At 41.3% G+C, this 14601-nt stretch overlaps 2 protein-coding genes across 2 annotated transcripts; both read left to right on the plus strand.

Annotated features, from left to right (window-relative positions):
• The first annotated feature begins 460 nt into the window (after window positions 1-460).
• Window positions 461-9667, plus strand: LOC142994185 (discoidin domain-containing receptor 2-like). Its single transcript, XM_076144912.1, has 17 exons — window positions 461-556; window positions 1684-1787; window positions 3325-3427; window positions 3990-4227; window positions 4430-4577; window positions 4704-4806; window positions 4967-5150; window positions 5361-5601; window positions 5750-5815; window positions 6667-6803; window positions 6917-7127; window positions 7236-7456; window positions 7744-7871; window positions 8043-8282; window positions 8418-8652; window positions 8842-8991; window positions 9225-9667. The coding sequence occupies exons 2-17, from the start codon at window positions 1706-1708 to the stop codon at window positions 9357-9359; spliced, it is 2622 nt and encodes an 873-aa protein (XP_076001027.1). The 5' UTR covers window positions 461-556; window positions 1684-1705; the 3' UTR covers window positions 9360-9667.
• A 595-nt stretch (window positions 9668-10262) lies between these two features.
• On the plus strand, window positions 10263-13024 carry LOC142993900 (3-keto-steroid reductase/17-beta-hydroxysteroid dehydrogenase 7-like). Its single transcript, XM_076144443.1, has 9 exons — window positions 10263-10367; window positions 10695-10898; window positions 10995-11087; window positions 11183-11297; window positions 11543-11737; window positions 11914-12018; window positions 12106-12162; window positions 12259-12357; window positions 12671-13024. Exons 1-9 carry the CDS (start codon window positions 10333-10335, stop codon window positions 12785-12787), a joined length of 1020 nt encoding a protein of 339 aa, XP_076000558.1. The 5' UTR covers window positions 10263-10332; the 3' UTR covers window positions 12788-13024.
• Window positions 13025-14601: the final 1577 nt, after the last annotated feature.

Raw genomic sequence — 14601 nt, forward strand, 5'->3', positions numbered from 1 at the left:
CAGTTCAACTGCCTTTAATGTATTAAAAAAATCAGCCAATCAATTTTTTATACAGCATAGAATATTGAGTTTTCCGGCCTTCTTCTGCTCCAGCTGCTGTACTCATTCAGTTAAAGGTCATTCATTCCTTTTGTGTCTCTCTTTTGCAGTAATTTACAGTTTTTCCTTATTTCAAAGCATATGAACTTTCCTCTGTTTTTTCAGTAGCCGTTGCTGGTTGCTGCTAAATTATGCTGCTCTCAGCTGCCTCTAAACGGCATAATTAAAACCTCATGTGGATCAGGTGGAATTTTGGGATTTTAGTCTCACCTCAAAATCCCAAAGTATGTTATTTTCTCTTTGCCTTCTTTTTTCATTTCAGAGAGATTCTTACATCAGCTTTCGTTTCCTCTCTCTCTCCTGCTCTCTCTCCCTCACACACACACATACACCTACATTCTGAGAAACTCTTTCCTAGGAATAGGTCAGTGACTTGTAGCGCTGAATGCATCAACTCAGACAAGTTCTGGAATATTCCTGGTCACAGATGCACAATAGGAGAGAACAACTTGTAAAAGTAAGTGAAACCATATTCTTCTCATCTGTGAAACTAACCTGAACCCACGTGTTCACTTTGTGTTGGTTCACCTCATCATAGAGTTTTAAATCAGTAAAAGGCTTAGATCATCATTATAGCTGATAATGTATAACTATTTTCATTGGTATTAGTATTGTAATCATTCATTTATTGCAATATTTGCAAGTTAACCTTCAGTTATTCACATATCATCATCAGCATTAACAGCTCTGAAACAAAGTGTAAGTGTTTAGGTGTGATATAATAAATCCCTTTAATATAACAGTACTTGTACTATAATGTTTAGTATAATTCAGTACAGTTATGTATACTAGAATTGCATAGTATATTATAGCACTGTCATACATTCAATACAATATAGCAGGATAGTACAGTAACAGTGCGGTGGTATAGTACAGTACAGTACATCATGATATAGTATAGTACAGGACAGTATAGTCTTGCATAGTACACTACAGTATAGTAGTATAGAAAACAAAAACAACACAATTCAATTCAACTTTATTTATATAGTGCTAAATCAAAACAGAAGTTATCTCAAGGCACTTTACATACAGAGTATTTAAAGAAACCCAACATTCCCCCATAAGTAGAGAATAGAAGTATAACTCACAATAGAGTAGAGTATAGCACAGTACAGTACATTAGAGCACCTGTACAGTACAGTAGAATACAGTACAGTACGATAGAGTAGAGTAGAGTAGAGTGGAGTAGAGTAGAGTAGAGACCTTTACAGGCGTGTAATGACTGACATGAGATGGGAGCTCACACTGCAGGCTCTGTGATGGCAGGGGGCTGGAGTCAGTGGGTCTGGCTTACAGGGAGCCTGTGTGTGTTTGCCACTGTGGACCTCCACATGTTTAACCATATAGAATGTTCACGTGTTCACCCTCGCGAAGCAGCACTGACATCTTTTTATGGCAATGTAAATGTTAACAATGCTTCTTTAAATGTACACAAACATGGGGTTTGACAGTTTGTTGACCTGAAATCATTCATTACCAACTGCAAAGTGTGAAAACATAGATTGCATTATTAATAATGATAATGATACTGAGGAATACTGAGGTTGCAGTCTTGATGCTCAGCCTCCCTCTAACATGTAGGTGTGCAGTCCCTTGCGAAGAAATGAAGGTCACGGAGATTCAACACATCAGACATGTCTTCCTCTTCCTGCTGGCTGCCACTGTAAGGTCTCAAGTCAACCCAGGTATTATATATTTATGTTTTTTGATATTTTGCAATGAGCTGAAACAATTTCCAAAGTGACTTACAGGACTAAGCCAGTCATAGTTCTCGTCACTAGGGACATATCACATATAAACTTGAAATAATTTATGTTGACATGATGGAAAACAGAAAGCAATATCGCAATATTTGGTGGGTGGGCTTAGAATGTAAGAATCTGTGTGTGTGTGTGTGTGTGTGTGTGTGTGTGGGGGGGGGGGGGGGGGGGGGGGATGTGTGTGTGTGGGTGTGTGCGTGTGGTTTACCTAATGGTCAGTCTGCAAATATTCTCCGAACAGGCAGACCATTGACAGGCGGGGGGCATTCGGGAAAAAAGTTAGAAATGTTGTAGGTGTATAGGAGGGTGGTGAAGGCACAGTATGTACACACACACACACTTACACAGAATATTCTCACACTAAAAGGCTTATTTGTTCTGCTGCTTCCTTAAAGCACATGTCAGGCGGTTCAGTGTGGGAAGGCGAAAGAAACACAGACGTCCCTTAATTATCAGGTGGAGATGGAAGGATAAACACTCCTGATCTACAGTTTGGGCCATGATCCATATATAACTTCTAAAGCTTCTGTCGGTATCAAACTTATTCCTTGTTGTCACATCACTCAGTTAGTGCCTGTTGGGTCCCAGTCCCCTGCTAAGTTTACTCACCAATTTCTGGCACGTGGCTCTGGTAGAAATTATGAGAAGGGACTGAAAAGTAAAGAGAAGGCGGCAGAGAAGCCACTCCCAGCTCATTTTGCTTAGACTGGCACCTACACAGTGACGCCTCTGTTTGGGTTTTGAGGCCTTGCAGGGCTGCAGGAAGGGGACTGGGGGAAGGGATGAGTCGAGTCCACTTAACGCTCAACTCCTGGTGTCCGGCAAAAACACCAAATGGTCCGATATTCATGAAGTCTATGCGCCTGCGTACAAACACACATACATAAATGCACTCATTATTCATATTTAATCGGTTTAAAGGGGAAACCCAATTATTTCCACATTAACTTCAATTTAATGGCCACAGGGATTCATCACATGAAAGATGACTCTAAAGACAGTAGAGGGCGCTGTTCAAAGTCAGGTCAACTGTACCTGTCACATCACAAGGTTTACTTCCTGTTTGTGATAACCACTACAAGTTTGTAAACTAAAGTGACTCCTAGATGCTCTAGTCTGCTGTGATGTTTCTTCTCTTGATACGCTTTGATTGGTCACAGACAGTTTGGCAAAGATTAAGGGGGTTGTAGTGCCCATACTTGATTTCCCTCATGAGCACATGTTAGAGCCTGAAAATGACAAATGAGTCATGCAGACTCTAATTGGAGTCAACAAGTCCACCGTCTGGGCCAGACTGCTGCAAACTTGAGGCATTGAATTTATTAAAACGTTCTACTGAATAGCGGTCACCCTAATCAAGAGTTTAATTTGGAAAATTGGAGGAGTTCCACTTTAAATGACATAAGAACAATCATTATGAAGAGAGGTGCACACGTGTCAGTGTTGTTTAATGTATTTTCAGAGATGTGCCGCTATCCTCTTGGTATGACCGGTGGGCAGATACAAGACGAAGACATTTCTGCCTCCAGTCAGTGGTCTGAGTCCACTGCTGCAAGATTTGGGAGGTATTTTGCTTTATTTATTCAACACAGTTCTTTTTTTATAACTTACTCTATTTTAAACAGTCATTTCATTTCATTTTCTCTGGGCAAAATGTGCATCTACACTAACAAAGTGGCATTAGTGGGTGTTAAAAAATGTTCCTGTGACGCAGTGAAATTTATTCAGATTTAATGCAGTTTTTTACTGTTGTTTATTTTAAGTGGCTTTCTTTCAAACATGATTAACGTCTTGCCAACTATACCAAAACAAAACATTGCTTTTTGATCTCTTGAAATATGCAGAGAAGATTTTTCAGTATATTACTGAGAAAACACATTTTCTTTAATTAAGTGGCCAAATCTACTGCTTGGATGAGATCATTTACTCTTTCAAAGTGTCTATGTTTACAATTTCAAGGCTTCTTTAAAGCATTTTGTACACACGAGCATCAGTTTTCTGACATGATCAAATGAATCACAGCCCTGCACGCCAACAAAAATTGCAGTTAGTTTGAAGAAATTGTCATTGCTTTTATCTATAATAAAAGGATTCCTGCACTAGACTTATTCTTTTCTTCCTCTTCAGACTGGACTTTGATAATGGAGACGGGGACGGTGCCTGGTGCCCTGATATCATGTCAGAGCCTGACGGGTTCAAAGAGTATATCCAAGTTGACCTGCGCTCACTGCACTTCATCACACTCGTGGGCACACAAGGTCGCCATGCTGACGGCATGGGTAATGAGTTCGCCCAGAGATACAGGATCAAGTTCAGCCGCGATGGCAACGACTGGGTGGGCTGGCGTGACAGGAAGGGTCGGCAGGTGGGCACGTAAAGATATGACGGCATATCAGTGTTTCTCAACCCCCCAATTTTGTACATCAGATCAGCTGTAGGTAGATATATATTATTAGAATTTGTGTGAAGCTGGAGTAACCAAAACCTCCAGGACAGATGGGCCATGCAGACTGTGTTGACATGTATGTTACCGTATTTAATAGTACGACATTCCTCATGTGTGCCAGGTCATTGAGGGAAACAGGAACGCATATGATGTGGTGCTGAAGGATCTGGAGCCTCCCATCGTAGCCCGATTTATCCGCTTTATGCCCGTGACAGACCATTCCATGATTGTGTGTATGCGAGTGGAACTCTATGGCTGCGAATGGCTGGGTCAGTCATCACTTTCCAAAATAACAAATCATCTAATAGCAGTAGCATCTAATGAAACATGTTTTTGTTTTTGTCTAAAATCTCTACACAACCGTCCTCTATAACCTTTAACCTGCTTCTACCCAGATGGCCTGGTGTCTTACAGCGTTCCAGATGGGCATCAAATGATCTACAGGGGCATGGATGTGTACTTCAATGACTCTGTGTATGATGGAGCCTTGGCTGAAAGGTTTGGATTTTACAACTACTTCTATACAGAAAGATGTAGGCCAAAAATATGGTTGATCTTGGTCATAACTGTAGAATGTGTGTTTCTCTTTGAGGTGGTACGCTTCCTGAATTTACAAACCGAGTTTTATTTTTAGTTTGTCCGTCCATCCCTCCATTAGGCTTACAAAGGGCCTGGGCCAGCTGACAGATGGCACCTGGGGCTTGGATGATTTTCTTCACAGCCACACCTACAGCATGTGGCCAGGATATGATTACGTGGGCTGGACCAACAAGAGCTTCCCCAAAGGCTATGTGGAGTTGACCTTTGACTTTGATCACGTCCGAAACTTCACTTCCATGAAGGTCAGGAGAGACTTTGGAGAGTTTACTGGATTGCAATTTAATGGACTCAGTGTATTTCAATGGAAACCAGCACTGTTGAGAGAGATCATAGAAAGTAACATTCATATTGTGACTGTTTTGGACAATTTTGCCCTAAATTACTCATCATGGGTAGTAATACTAATAAAGAACTTGAAAGATGCTGTTTGATCATGTTTCTTGTATTTACAGGTCCACTGCAATAACATGTTTAGTCGAGGCGTGAGGATGTTCAAGCAGGCCGCCTGCTACTTCCGGTCAGGATCAGACTGGGAAACTGATCCAGTGTCCTTCAGGTCCACTGTTGACCGTGTGAGCCAGAGTGCCAGGTTTGTCACCGTGCCACTCGGGGACCGCACAGCCAGCTCCATTAGGTGCCGTTTCTACTTCGCTGACAGTTGGATGCTGTTCAGTGAGATTGCCTTCCAGTCAGGTAAAGTGGGATCAGATCTGTGCATCATCCCTAAGTTTTAGCATGGGTTCTGTGGGGATGATCGAACATACAGTATATCAAAAGGAATGATCCCCCATCCACATCCTTCATCTTTGTCTTTTATCCTCCCTTTCTTTCTTCATCACAGGCTCAGCAGTGTACAATACATCTCTGACTAATCGCAAACATGGACACCCCACAAACATTCTACCAGGTCAGCAACTTACTTTATTACTAGTAAGTTAGACTATTGTAATGGTCTTTTTATCATGTCTCCCTTAAAAGGCTCTTAGCAGCTACAGCTTGTTCAGAATGCTGCTGCTGGAGTTCTAATGGAGCGAAAACATTTGAACACATTACACCAATTATCAAATCCCAGCATTGGCTCCCTGTGTGAGAGAGAATCAATTTCAGAAAACTGCAGCTCTTCTATAGATGACTTAAAGGTTTTGGCCTAAAATACAACAGAGACATGCTTTTTCAGTATGAACCCTCTGGACACCTCTGCTCATCTGGGACCATCTGTTATCTGTCCCCAGAGTCAAAACAAAACACGGAGAAGCAGCATTTAGTTCCTATGCCACAAATAGCCAGAATACATTTCCAGAAGATTTGAGACTTGCTGACTTCTTTCAAATTCAGGCAAAAAATGTTTATGTTCCCCATTGTGTTCTGTTAAACTACAAACCTTGCACTTTAGCTAAGATGTAAACCTTGCACTTAGATATAATAAAGTTAGGCTTTCTAATCTTATTTTCAAATTTAAATGAGTATATGTGTTTTGATTGTATTATGTTATTCTTTATTCAAATGGATTTTAATGGATTCTTTTGTCTGAAATGTCGTTTAACCTGTAAAGCATATTGAGTCTCCCTCTTGTATGAAATGTGCCTTTTCTGTGTCGACAGTGCCCCCTACTGACAATGTATGGAATTGCACATTATTCTGACAATGTCCGTTGATGTAGAAACACAAAGTGGTTAAATGTTGAGTCATAATAATAGCTTGTGTGATAATAAGGACCGGGACTGTGACAAATCTCCTGATTTTCACCTGGTTTATAAGGTGACGACCCCACCCATAAATTGGATGACAGCAATACCAGGATCCTGATTGGCTGCTTGGTGGCTATCATTGCCATTCTTTTGACTATTATAGTCATCATCCTGTGGCGGCAGGTGTGGCAAAAGATGCTTGAGAAGGTATTCAGTTCATCATAGCTGACTTAAATGCATCCAAAGCTCTGATTCATGATTTCTATCCTTATACACAAACATTGAGAGCAGATATCTAAACTGCATGCTTCCCTTCTCAGGCTTCCCGTCGCATATTGGATGATGAACTCACAGCTCGTCTTGCAGTTCAAACTCAGGCCTTCTCCTTCAACCACTCATCTCTGTCCAGCGAGGAGGGATCAAACTCCAACTCCACCTACGAGAGGATCTTCCCACTCTGCGCCGACTACCAGGAGCCTTCGCGTCTCATAAGGAAACTTCCTGAGTTTGCTCAATCTACTGAACATCTTGGTAAGTCACCTTGGTAAGTTGGCAGAGATCTAATGCCAAGATACTGTATGTTGGAAACCAGCTACAGCTACAGCTGCTGCAGTGTGTGAGTTTATGCGTGCCTTGCAGGACCAAGCACTCCCCCCCGAGGCCCTCCCGCCGGTTTAGACGGAGCTCCCCACTATGCAGAGGCAGACATCATCAGCCTGCAGGAATCTTGCGACACCAGCACCTACTCCTTCACTGCTGTTAACATGAATCTCTTTACTGGCATGGATTCATCTTTGAGAGAGTTCCCCAGACAAAAGCTCACCTTCAAGGAGAAACTGGGTGTAGGGCAGTTTGGAGAGGTACATTCAGTTGTGTTACTTTAATGCTTTGCATGGTTCTTACACTTGCAAATGATTGTTTTGATTCTTAGGGTCATTTCATCTTCCCCAATGTTATGATGATGAAACTTTCTAGCTCCCAGTCTGAATGATGAATAGTGGAGTAGTGTGGTGAAAGAACTGACACGTTGAAATGAAATCACTATGCATGTTGATTAATAAGCAAACCCAAGTGCTATTAAACATAGATAGATGGATTGCAATTGTGCCAAGTGGATGATGGACTGAAAAGGCCCTTTCTATAACAGGTGCACTTGTGTGAGGCAGAGGGCATGCAGGACTTTTTAGATGGGGATTTGACTATTGAGGGCAACGATGAATCATCTTTGCTTGTTGCTGTGAAAATGCTGAGGGAGGATGCCAACAAGAATGCAAGGTAATAACAATTACTCATCATATGATTTGCATGCTTAGGAAGAACTGTCGGGTTGACAATCTCTTCTGTTGACATACTGCCTGTGCTGTGCCCGTACAGACAATACCCTCTTAAGAATGTAATGATGACAGGTAATCAGTCAGTTAACAAGTGTTGCCATCCCTGCTACAGGAATGATTTCCTAAAGGAGATCCGGATCATGTCTCGTCTGAGGGACCCCAACATTGTTCGTTTGTTGGCGGTGTGTGTGGACACGGACCCTCTATGTATGATCACCGAGTACATGGAAAATGGAGACCTCAACCAGTTCCTCTGCAATCTAAGGCTAAAAGAGGATGCTGATGAAGACAACAGCAAGGAGGAGAGAGAGGAGAAGTTGGACATGAAGTTAAACAACATGGGTATGGTTAGGTAAGCTGGAATTACTAACCAAAAACTTAATGTATCCGTAACACGGAGTAAACTGAACAACACAATACAGAACAAAACCCTAAAGCGTTTTTGACTTGTACTCTGTTTTTGCTACGGCCTCCTGTGCTCTTACAGCTACAGTGAGCTGCTTGGTATGGCCGTGCAAGTTGCCTCCGGTATGAAGTACTTGTCCTCTCTCAACTTTGTCCACCGTGATCTGGCAACCCGCAACTGCCTGGTGGGTAAGAATTACACCATTAAGATTGCAGATTTCGGCATGAGTCGAAATCTGTACCGCGGGGACTACTACCGGATTCAAGGCCGAGCCATTCTGCCTATTCGCTGGATGTCCTGGGAGAGCATTCTACTGGTGAGAGCTCTGAGGAAAGCAAACATCCATCTTCATTTTTAAACTGGTGTCAAAAATTCCATCCTTTGCTGCTCATTTGATTGATCCACAAGACCAAATCCACAGACCCTATCATCATAGTTTGACCTTGGTGTTAATGATGCTGCAGTTATGATTGACAGTTTGAATAAGAGTTATCCTCCCTTGCAGGGTAAGTTCACTATGGCCAGTGACGTGTGGGCTTTCGGTGTGACCCTGTGGGAGATTCTGACCCTGTGTAAGGAGCAGCCCTACTCCCAGCTCTCTGACGAGCAGGTTATTGAAAACACAGGCGAGTTCTTCAGGGACCAGGGCAAGCAGGTAAGGGTCAAATAGCTTGTTTAACGGTGGACAGAGAGAGAGGGAATATAGGGGGAAGAGAGGGATGCAACTAAGATCTAATCTAAGATCACTGGAATATCAGACTGCACAAAGTATCAAATCCTTTCATATGGTTCAAAATTGTCTACTTTCTTTTCTGGGAAGTTAAAAATGCCATTTAGAGGAGCAATAATCTCCAAACCTACAGTAAAATGACTTTGCTCCATGCTCAGGTGTACCTGCCAAAGCCTCCTTGTTGTCCGGAGAGAGTCTACTATGATCTCATGCTGAGCTGCTGGAGGAGGAACGCCAAGCAAAGACCCACTTTTCAAGAGATCCACAGTCAGCTGATGGACAGCCTGGCGTAGCAGATGGGAGGAACCGTCTCTCTCTGCCATGCCGGCTGATGTAGGTCTGGTTTCAGTCAGAACAACCTGAAAAACATTGCTTGATTTCCATTATTCTGTAAATATTTAATTAAGATATGAGGACCAAGCATACAGTTGAATAGGCCCTTACATTGTAGATATGCTGCAAATAATTTAGATAATACATTCTTATCTGTGTATTTATTAATTTCTATTCATAGATTGTGTATATTTATCCAACATAGTGTTATTGTAGTTTCCTTCCTTCCGATAATTTTGTTGTGTTTTTATTAGAAAATGCCGGTACAGCATAGTTAACTTCTTTTGATATTTTACTTGAAATTGTCACACAATAATGACATGATGTTTTTAAAACTTATTTGTGCCTTTTTTATGATAAATAAATGTATGTTGTGCAAGAGTTTCACATCTGGGAATAAAAGTGCAAAGTGTAAATAAAGAAAAATGAAAATCTGCCACTGCTAAGCATGGTTTCATTTTACCACCTTTACAATCTTTTGCTATCATTGTTTGTGTTAGAAATTGTGAATATTCAGGTATAGGACAGATTTTGAAAACCCACTTATAGGGCCTGCCCTGATTAGACTACGTTTTATTAAAACAACATTTATACAATAATAAATAACAAATATTTGCAAAAACATAATGATAAATGCTTTCTGGTTTGTTTTACACCTTGAATGAGGCCGAACAGAGAGTAGTTGACGTCATCGAATCGAAAGACCCGAGAATATTTTCAATCGTTGCGCGTTAAACATTATTGGCCTTTCGAGTACCCGTAGTTGAATCTGATTGGCCGGCTGCTTGGTGACATCCAATCACACCACGTGTTCGCTCTTGCATATAGGCTGCTGTCTTCGGCAGGAATCTGGTGATGGGCCGGACGAGTCTGAAAAGCGAAGTACACTCAGGCTCCCGTTCGCTTCTGTAGCTGCGGCAGACTACAGTCAACATGGAGAGAGTTGTTATCGTCACCGGTGCTAACAGGTACGTTCACTGACACATTCACATTCGTTTAAAGTGTCTATTTGTGGCCGGACAACATAGTATGTATTCAAGCTGTCATATCTATCTGTATTTATCTTAAATGCTTTCGTTCTCATTCACCCGTTCTCATGTGAGCATTGTTTTTATTTTTATTATAGAATAAAACACGTACTTGTATAATAATTAACTGGATTGTAGCCATTGGAAACTTGTATGTAAGTTTGTTTATTTTAGTAGAAATGTAGTCGGAAATGCATATTTGCCTTGTGCACATGGATTCTAGCAGTCTACTTGTACTTTCATATTTCCTTGTTTGTCTCTGTGCAGTGGCATCGGTCTGGCCCTGTGTGAAAGGCTGCTGAGTGAGGACAGCCAGCTCCGCTTGTGTTTGGCCTGCAGGAATATGCAGCGAGCCAAAGCGGCACACTCTGCCCTTCTGACCTCTCACCCCGATGCCCATGTGGACCTGCTGCACCTGGATGTAGGCTCTGTGCGGTCGGTGCTTGACGCCGCCCAGGAGGTCAAGGCCAGGTATAGCTGACATCAGGCTGTACTCTCTGTTGTCTATCTGCTTTTTTTAAATAACAGATGTATCTTTCATAAGTTGTTGTGTTTTTCTATCCTCAGGTACAGCCGAGTTGACTTCCTGTATCTGAACGCAGGAATTATGCCCAATCCTCAGGTGGACCTCAAAGCCTTTTTCAAGGGTCTGTTCTCCAGGTAAGCCACCTCCTGACTCTCTTTGGTGTTTACACTGATTTGCTGTGATATTATAATCGTCCAAACTCTTGTGTTATGGTGCATCCCACACACAGAAATATCATCAACATGTTTGCTACAGCAGAGGGGCTCTTAACTCAACAGGACCGACTCAACTCAGATGGTCTGCAGGAAGTTTTTGCCACCAACCTCTTTGGTCACTTTCTCCTGGTAAACTACAAATTACTTACACAATGATACGTTTATAATGACCATAACATTAACCTTTTCATTCATATTTAAAGTTTAAGATGCATGTTTGGTGAGCACAGCATATCTTGTGAATTGTGATACATTTCTTAAAACCCATAGAATAGAATGACACTTACCAAGGCTTCAATTAACAGGCAAATTAGTCAGTTTTCCTTGTTTTTTTATCCTCTGGCTGTGACATTCATGGTTTCTCTGTGGTCCAGATCAGGGAGCTGGAGCCTCTGCTGTGTCAGGCCGCTCACACGTCCAGAATTGTGTGGACGTCCTCAAGTAACGCTCGCCGCTCCGCCTTCAGCATCGAGGACATTCAGCACAGACAGGGGACGGAGCCCTACAGCTCCTCTAAATACGCCTCAGACATGCTCAGTCTGGTGCTCAACAGGCACAAGAACAATCAGGTTAGTCTGTCAAACACAGATTATAGATGTCAATGTTAAACTGTGTTGTGTGACGGTGTTTTGGCCTCATTACAAAGAAACCTGAACCCTTTTACAACATTAACCCGTAATAATCGTAAGCATCATCAAATGCCTTCTTAATGCCTCCCGTTACTCTTCTTCTTTGGTTTGGACAGGGGCTGTTCTCCTCAGCGATATGCCCAGGACTGGTGATGACCAATCTGACGTACGGTATCCTCCCCTCCTTCTTCTGGACTCTCATCATGCCTTTTATGTATTTGGTAAGTTTTTCTGTACTTTTCTGTCCTTAATTAGCATATTCTTCCTCGAGCTTGATGTTGTGATTCAGCCTCTTCTTTTTTGTACAGATTAGGATATTCACCAACACATTCACCCTCACACCATACAATGGAGCAGAAGCCTTGGTATGTAGATATCCTGTGCTCTAGTATCCATTTTAAAATATTTCAAATGATTAACCTAACATTGCCAACATGGAACATCTCTCTTTGCTTCTCCAGCACTGGCTATTTGGTCAAAAACCAGAATCACTGGATCCCAGAGCGAAGTACCACAGTCTAACCTCCGGCCTTGGGATAAACTACACCCAGCCTCAGCAGGTACGTAACTAGAAACCATGACTTTGACACATATACAGTTATTTATAAAGCATATATAAGCAAATATTGTGCTTGATTCCTGCATTTTGTCAACATTTCAACTTGCAATACCTGGAAAAGCCACCAATAACATAAGACACAATAACAACTAATACTTTATACAAAAGGTTTTGGATTAGATGAGATATGTTAAGGATTTGAGCATTTTGACAAGCAGGTAATCCTGGAAAGGCAATACTTCAATTGACACCATACCTTTATTTAATTCACTTGTAATTCAATCTGATTTTCTGTTTTTGTGTTCATGTCTTAGATGGACATCGACGATGAAATGTCTGACATCCTTTATGAGAAACTTCTTGAACTTGAAAAAGAAGTTAGGAGGAAACTGAGAGAGGAAAACGCTGACACCCATCAGCTGACAGAGTGACAATGTGTGTCCTTACTGTGTTTTCAAAAGCTTCCCCTCTGGAAATGGACAGGGTTCCAGAAGAAACATCAGCACAACTCTTTCAACCTTTCAATTCTGTGTGTGTTTACTTCTACCTCAATCAAATGTGTCATGTTTGGCTAACATGGTCACTAACAGGAGTACATCCACCGCTGAGATAATATACTGAAACATCATATCATGGAACAATAAATGTTTAATGACCACAGAAAAGAATTGAGGTTTGAAATTTCCTGCATTTAGCAACACTGATGATAATGTGTGACTATTGTGTATAATCTGAATTCTTTTAGGGTCTGGTTGATGACTTATTTCATATTGAAATTTGTGATTCAAGGGTCAGTGCCAATGATTTTGCTGCTATTATACTTTTCTTGTTTTTTTTATGCAATGTACTGTATGTTGGGGAAGCGGTATGCAGTATCAAGATGTAATTTAGTATAATAAGTTATCTTTGTAATTGTTTTAGATCACAATATTTCAAAATTTCATTTCGTTAGGTTACTTTTGTTGAATTAGCACCAATTTCCTAAAGAGAAAAATTTGAGAAAGTAACCCACATTAGTTGCAGCATTCATACAATTCTAAAAATACTTCCTTGACTCATTTTATGTGCCACTTTGTTTCTGGCATTGACGCAATCTCATTACACAATATCTCAATTTACCACCTGCCATGTTTTTCATTTAGTGAATCCCCACAATGCTCTCCTGTCACATTTTGTTTTAATGCCAGCAAGTAAACGTGAGAGGAAAAAACAGTCTGACATGTTGGTGCTTCTTTTTGTAACATAGTCCCCTCAGTCTGCTGTGTGTTAACTTGATAGCTATATCGTGTTTCCTTCACAGCATAGCTCATTACCTTACCAACACAATTTAGCTGCTGTGTTTATGGTTAGGTTTCCTCAGCCCTTCCACCAGCAACAGCATTACCCCCAGCTCTCATGTTACACCATACATCGTGATGGGCACCTGGCTAAGATGACTATGTAATAACTGTAGTGAATAAATTAATATGTTTTAGCTGTTGTTGTGATTCCTTGTGCACAAGCTTTATCATACTGATATACCCTGATTCAAATGACACAACTGCTTCATAGCAAGTAAAGCTCACTGGACTGTTAATTACAGAAGTTGTCTAACCAATGGTTATTACACTTCTTTACAGGTGTTTACAGGTCTTTTTTTAGATCAGACAGACAAGTGAATAAGCCTAAGCACCAGCCACATCCTACATGATGCTCGCGTGAGGAGTGTGACAGCTGTGCAGCTTCCTCCATGGTGTGTTGGAGAGCTGCCTGCAAGAACAGATCTCAGATTTGTCAGATATGTTACCACCAGCTGTTTCTCAGCATGTCCCTGCAGGACCAACACACATCACCTGCTGCTTTTTATACATTGACAAATCCGACTTAATCTTCTGATGTAAATGTCTTTGGCACCATATTGCCTTTGGAGACATTGGTATTATAGTAATAAGAGTTACCACCACCGCATCACGTAATGCTGTTCTGGGTACTCTACTTCAACTATTGGTGTATGGTTGTGGTTCTGTTTATGATTTTGTAAGCAAAATCTTGAATGTTATACATGTTGAACAGCCAGTATAACCACGATTTTTCTAACGATAGAACGTACTTGACCACACTGACCCTTTCCCTGGCGTCGCGTGTATTGTTAGATATGTAATATCGGTTTATTGTGGGAGGACATGAACACATCGTTACATAATGTAAATAAAAACATTCAGCCAGCGTGTGATCAGATTGGTGCACGCGCTACCATGTCCCGGAT

Source organism: Genypterus blacodes, unplaced genomic scaffold, assembly GCF_046128005.1.
Source record: "Genypterus blacodes isolate CSIRO-AG114 ecotype Tasmania unplaced genomic scaffold, CSIRO-AGI_Gbla_v1 ptg000029l_1, whole genome shotgun sequence".
Taxonomy (NCBI): Eukaryota; Metazoa; Chordata; class Actinopteri; order Ophidiiformes; family Ophidiidae; genus Genypterus; species Genypterus blacodes.

Excerpts from the sequence above, each read along its gene's own strand:
- LOC142994185 (XM_076144912.1), top strand. The coding sequence starts at position 1,706 with ATGAAGGTCACGGAGATTCAACACATCAGACATGTCTTCCTCTTCCTG. Across the intron at positions 7,128-7,235 it reads TCAATCTACTGAACATCTTG|GACCAAGCACTCCCCCCCGA; the intron begins GTAAGTCACCTT and ends CGTGCCTTGCAG. Across the intron at positions 8,283-8,417 it reads AACAACATGGGTATGGTTAG|CTACAGTGAGCTGCTTGGTA; the intron begins GTAAGCTGGAAT and ends GTGCTCTTACAG.
- LOC142993900 (XM_076144443.1), top strand. The coding sequence starts at position 10,333 with ATGGAGAGAGTTGTTATCGTCACCGGTGCTAACAG. Across the intron at positions 11,088-11,182 it reads TTCAAGGGTCTGTTCTCCAG|AAATATCATCAACATGTTTG; the intron begins GTAAGCCACCTC and ends TCCCACACACAG. Across the intron at positions 12,358-12,670 it reads ACTACACCCAGCCTCAGCAG|ATGGACATCGACGATGAAAT; the intron begins GTACGTAACTAG and ends TTCATGTCTTAG.